At 45.6% G+C, this 5,873-nt stretch overlaps 1 protein-coding gene across 1 annotated transcript in view; it reads right to left on the bottom strand.

Moving 5' to 3' along the window:
- Positions 1-5,873, bottom strand: part of LOC103156821 (aldehyde dehydrogenase 2 family member) — a 71,631-nt gene that overhangs the window by 13,382 nt on the left and 52,376 nt on the right. The window contains exons 8-9 of the mRNA XM_007579004.2: positions 4,503-4,605; positions 4,128-4,312 (exon numbers count right to left, since the gene is read on the bottom strand). Coding sequence (XP_007579066.1) covers positions 4,128-4,312; positions 4,503-4,605 — 288 coding nt within the window. The remainder of the gene's footprint in view (positions 1-4,127; positions 4,313-4,502; positions 4,606-5,873) is intronic.

The raw sequence follows: 5,873 nt of genomic DNA, 5'->3' as shown, positions 1-5,873 counted from the left end.
TGCATACTTCCACGTCTCCATCATCCTGAAACACCGAAAGTATCTGTGTTTCTCCTTCCAGGGGCACAGTATCAGTACAACAGTCTGTCATTCAGTTATTCTCTCGCCTTGCGCACGTTTTCTGAATGTGTGGAAACAGCCTGCAGCCACTGCACATGGAAGGGACGAGAGTCCTCTTCTATCTGGACGACCTGCTTTTACTGGCTTGGTCCAGAGAGGAATCACATCTGCTGAGGCTGGGATTTTCCATCAACTGGGAAAAGAGTTTGGCTATTTCATCCCAGATGATCGTTTATCTGGGAGTGGAGCTGAACTCAGTTATGAGAGCCCGATTAGCACAGCCGAGAATCGAGGCTCTGTCAGCGCAACTCCGCTGTGTCAGCCCTCGCAGCGTAGAGCCAGCTCTGTCAGTCACACGGCTGCTGGGGATGATGTCAACGGCTCACGTGGTGATTCCGCTGGGTTTGTTACACATGAGATGCCTTCAGAGATGGTTCGCTCTCGCATAGATCCTGTACGCCAGAAGAGGCGCATGATCTCTGTTCTTCCTTCAGTGGGACCCAATTTCATTCACTGGGGAAGCCCCAGTATTCTGGCAGAGGGAGTTCCCCTCAGTAGACCCACGTATCGCTGTTCACAGATGCATCCCTGTGTCTGTCTCAGGTGGTTGGAGCACAGTGGCCAGATGACATGACTCTTCATATATATGTGCTGGAGCTCCTCACGGTGCTGGAGGTGACTCACCACTTTGGTCCTCTGCTGAAGGGTCAACATGTTCTGATCCACATGGACAACAGAGTGGTGGCAGCCTACATAAATCGCCAGGGAGGCGTACGCTCTGCTCAGCTGTTAAACATCGCCAGACAGCTGCTGTGCTGGGCACATGTAAACCTGCTCTCGATCAGAGTGGTGTACATCCCCGGCGTCCTGAACAGAGGAGCAGACATCATGTTCAGGGGCAGCCCTCACTATGGGGACTGGAGTCTCCATCACGATGTAGTCACTCAAATATGGAGCAGATTTGGGAGAGCGACAGTGGACCTGTTCGCCACGCGGGAAAACGCACAGTGCCAGCTGTGGTTCTCACTGAGTCCACAGGAGGACCCACCACTAGGGGTGGACGCCTTCGCTCACAGCCCGTGGCCAAAAATGCTCCTTTATGCTTTTCCCCCAGTTCCATTGATTCCACGGCTCCTGGACCAAGTTCAGGAGGAACAGCTGCTGTTAATCCTGGCACCCGAGCACAAGAACGCAATGTGGTTTCCCAGTCTGCAGCAGCTGGTGTCAGGTCGACCGTGGAAGCTGCCATGGAGAGAGGATGCGCTCCTCCAGGCCGGGGGAGCGATCAGGAGTCACCCAGAAATAGGCCAGCGTCTGGGAACAGGAGCACCTAGGGAGGCTCGGTCTCCCTCAGGGTGTGGTGCGCACCATTCAGGGCGCACGAGCCGCTTCTACCACAGCGTTATATGCTTCGAAATGGTCAATCTTTCAACACTGGTGCGCGGGAGAGAGGGTGGAGCCCATTTCCTGTCTTGTAGGCGGCGTGCTGTCATTTCTCCAGCAGCTTATGGACAAATTTAGCTCTCAGCACCATTAAAACATGCTGCAGCTATTTCCTTCTGCCATGAGGGTTTTTGGTGACAGAACAGTCTTCAACCACCCACTGATGAAGCGGTTTCTGAGAGGTGTGCGCATAAGCAAACCAGTGTCACGGCCACTTGCTCCTCTGTGGGATTTAACACTGGTCCTACACGCTCTGGTTGAAGCTCTATTTGAGCCTTTAGCCCAGGCTCCTCTGAAGTTCCTGTCTTAAGAGGAGTCTAACTGCTCTGCTGTTGGTCCTTTTGTCTGCAAAGAGAGTGAGCGATTTTTCCGCTCTCTCTGTTGCTCCTTCTTGTCTCAGAATATGAGCCGATGGCAGCTCAGCTGTGCTGCGTCCCAACCCTGCTTTACTCCTCAAAGCATCACAAGCTCGTTCAGATCAAGGGAGATGTCTTTGGAGGGTTCTTATCCCCCTCCTCATAAATCTGAGACAGAAGCTGCATCTCATCTTCTCTGCCCTGTGCGCGCACTCTCTTATGTGGTGCACACCTCTGCACTGCGTCACTCTCAGCATCTGTTTGTGCATTACAGAGATAATTCAGTGGGGTGTCCTCTGTCTGCCCAGCTCCAAGTCCACAAAACACATGTAGACTGGTTGGGCAAACTCCCACACACCCTCCAGGACCCGGCTGAGGGTATAGAGCTGGTCCAGTGTTCCACGACCAGGATGAAAACCACACTGCTCTTCCAGAATCCGAGGTTTGACTATCTGACGGACCCTCATTTCCAGGGCCCTGAATAGACCTTACCAGGGAGGCTTAAGAGTGCGACAACCCTGTAATTGGAGCACACTCTCCGGTCCCCCTTTTTGAACAGGGAGACCACCACCCCAGTCTGCCAATCCAGGGGAACTACCTCCGATGTCCATGCAATGTTGCAGAGTCACGTCAGCCAACACAACCCTACCCTTATGGAACTCCAGGCGGATCTCATCCACCCCCGGGGCTCTGCCACCGAGGAACTTTTTAACCACCTCGGCAACCTTGTCCCCAGAGATTAGAGAGCCCGATCCAGAGTCCCCAGGCTCAGCTTCCTCAATGGAAGGCATGTTGGTGGGATTGAGGAGGTCTTCAAAGTGTTCCGCCCACCGGCCTACAACATCCCGAGTTGAGGTCAGCAGCACATCATCCCCACTATAAACAGAGTTGGTGCTGTACTGCTTCCCCTCCTGAGATGCCGGATGGTGGACCAGAATCGCCTCGAAGTCGTGCGCAAGTCTTTCTCCATGGCCTCTCCAAACTCCTCCCACGCCCGAGTTCTTGCCTCAGCAACCACCCGAGCCGCATGCTCGAGATGATTGAGGGACGAAGAGATGCTGATTTCTGGTTCTTTAAGTTCTGATGGGTCTGCAGTTCTCCTCTCCTGATCCATTCTGTCTGTCATACAGCAGCACACTGCACATATTTTTTTTGTTTTTTAAATACCTGTATTCATCTTCACTGACATTATTCACCCTGGGATTTGCGTCTTCCCTCTAACGAGAGGTTTTGCTTCTAAGGATGATATGCCACTGCGTATCGGGCTGAGGACATTTTAAAAAGACACAGGCTAATCGCAGCTCACCGTGGCTGCGTAGTGTCCGTGTTTAGGCAACTACAACAGCGTTGGCCATAGCTTTCTTTGGGGTCCTTTTTACATCCCACCCATAATCCCGCCACGTAACATTTAGTTGACCTTAATATTTCCTGTGTTTTATTTTGGTCATTATTGTTATTAGTAGTGTTGATATGTGTGTAATAGGCGTGTCTATCTGACATTTATGGAAATACAGAACAGATCTCGTCCCGTATCGGTTCAATATGGGACGCTACATTTAACAGCCAAATACGGAATGATTCTGTATTTTAAGGGACGGGTGCCAACCTATTTCAAAGTCTTGTGAAGGTGTATTGAGGGCAAGTTGAGGGACCACCACGGCACGATTTGAAGCATTTGATATTAGGTGTAGGGGGTCCTTCTTGCTGCTATGAGCATCAGCACCTCTAACAGCATTTCAACATGAATTTAGTGAAATTTAGGAGAGAGGAACCTAAAAAGCAATCAGTGATAATTGTGGTTTACTGAAATATATTTGTGAACAAACAGAGCACAAACTCAAAAATTAAACTCACAGAATCAGATTTTAGCTATGGTAACAAAAAAATCTAAATATGAAGATTGTTCTTTGAACTTTTACAAAATAAATTTGCCAGTTCCTTAAAATCTTAAATTTAAATTTTAAACAATTTAAAATCTTTCAACTTACTTATGCTGAAACCATTAAACCAAATCAAATTTAGCAGCATTGATATTCTGCAAGTCAATGACTTAATGCAATCTGCTGTGTTTCCTTAGACACAAACTGTTTAAACTAATTTAAATATAAACTGAACTTAATGAACTGAGTAACATTAAGCTCAGTTACTTAGTGTTACTCTGCTGATGTGTGACTGAACTGAAATGACTTTCTAAAGTGCCTAGAGACGACATTTGTTGTGAAATGTGGCAATATAAATAAACTGAATTGAATTGTGAGAGTTTGTTACCTGAGGGCCCTGCTCAGTCTTGAAGTCAAACGGGTCTCCCACCACTCTTCTTTCAGCACGTGCCACACTGCGCTCCACAAACTCATCGTAGACATCTGATTGGACGAAAACTCGAGAGCCAGCACAGCAACACTGGCCTTGATTGAAAAACAGGCCAATGTGGGACTGCTCCACAGCATTTTCCACTAAAAAATTATTCAAACAGAATAGGCAGCAACTTTAATGTGATCATAACAGGCCGTCAGAAAAAATATTAGGCAAAAAAAACAAAACAAAACAAAACAGTGAATTTGTTTGAATTTAGCACAGAATGGTTTAAAAAGATCATTGTGGAGACACAACTTAAGTACAACACTGAGTAAAAAGAATACATACAGTTGGCATCAGACAGAATGATATTTGGACTCTTTCCTCCCAGTTCTAATGTGACTTTCTTCAGGTTACTGCTGCCTGCTGCCTGTTGGATCAGATGACCCACCTGACAGAAAAATCAATTTGGAGATGAAACAAGATTATACAAAAAATCATTAAATGAAAAAATATTTTTTACCTGCAACATGTGAACCCATTAAACTCTTCTCCTTTACTCTACACCAAAATAAATCTTAGCTGATGGGTACAAAACCTTCCTAAAGAAACTGATTCAAGTTGATTCTTGTTAGGAGGCAGAATAAGACTAACCTCAAATACCTTTACTGAAAATATTCTCTGCTTCCCAAACGAATTAACAGCAACCTGTTTTACAGGCCTACTCACCACTCTGCCTCTGCATGGATGTCCTTGTGTGTTCAAATACATGCTGAAAATATAAAAGTACAACTCACCTATGACCCATTTACTGTGATTTTGTAGAAAGTGAAAGACAAAAGGAGCTCCACCCATTGACCTGAGTCATTTCATCTTTGGCCATTAAGACCAGCTGTGTGACTAGTTTAGGGTGAAATCTCTTATCCAAATAAAGACAACACTTACACAGCATAGGGATTTATTTAAACACACACTGGAAAGTGTTGGATCAATCCATGCTTTCAATGTTGAGGAGGTGATTTGTAGAGCTTTTAAAGAGGACATGTCATGCAAAATTCACTTGCCATCTATTATGTTTTGTTTCCATGATGTCACCACATTTGGTGTGGAATTGCTAAACAAGGTCATTGACTTCCAGCTAATCAGTTTTGTGAATCTGCCATTTTTTTTTCCTTTGCAGTGATTTTATATTCCAACTTCAGCTATGCAGCATTGAGCCTTCTCACAGTGCTGTGTGCTAGCTTTAGCTGCCTCCTGCAGTTTCGTGGTCTTCATTCTGTTGCTCTAAGTCAGGCTCTGCCTTCAACATGTATGGATGCTGGATGGTTGTCGACATCTTTAATAAGCTTTGATAGCAGAAATATGATTGTCTACCTCCAGAGAAACTTTTTATCCCAAATTACAAAATGGCTGAATGGGATGGAGTGGAATGAGGACGGGAAATGTCTCATTTACATACAAAATTTTTAAAAAAATCTTACAGTATCTGACTGTTGTCTGTTTAAGATATAGTACAGAGAATGAGCAAACATACAAGTCGCAGTTCAGTGAAGACAACTAAAGGGTGGTTCAACTAAGGTCCAAGCAATTAGTTAAATAGCACTCGGTTGATGAGGGAACAAGGTGGGTGTTTTATCGAGAATATTGTATTTATTGAACATAATTTTTGTATTTTGATATAAAACGATGTTAATGTTTGATTAACTGTCAAACTGTTAA

The sequence above is a fragment of the Poecilia formosa genome, unplaced genomic scaffold (genome assembly GCF_000485575.1).
Source record: "Poecilia formosa unplaced genomic scaffold, Poecilia_formosa-5.1.2 Scaffold503, whole genome shotgun sequence".
NCBI classification, from domain to species: Eukaryota; Metazoa; Chordata; class Actinopteri; order Cyprinodontiformes; family Poeciliidae; genus Poecilia; species Poecilia formosa.
Note: the sequence above shows the minus strand (reverse complement) of the source record. Positions and strands in the feature narration are given on the sequence as shown.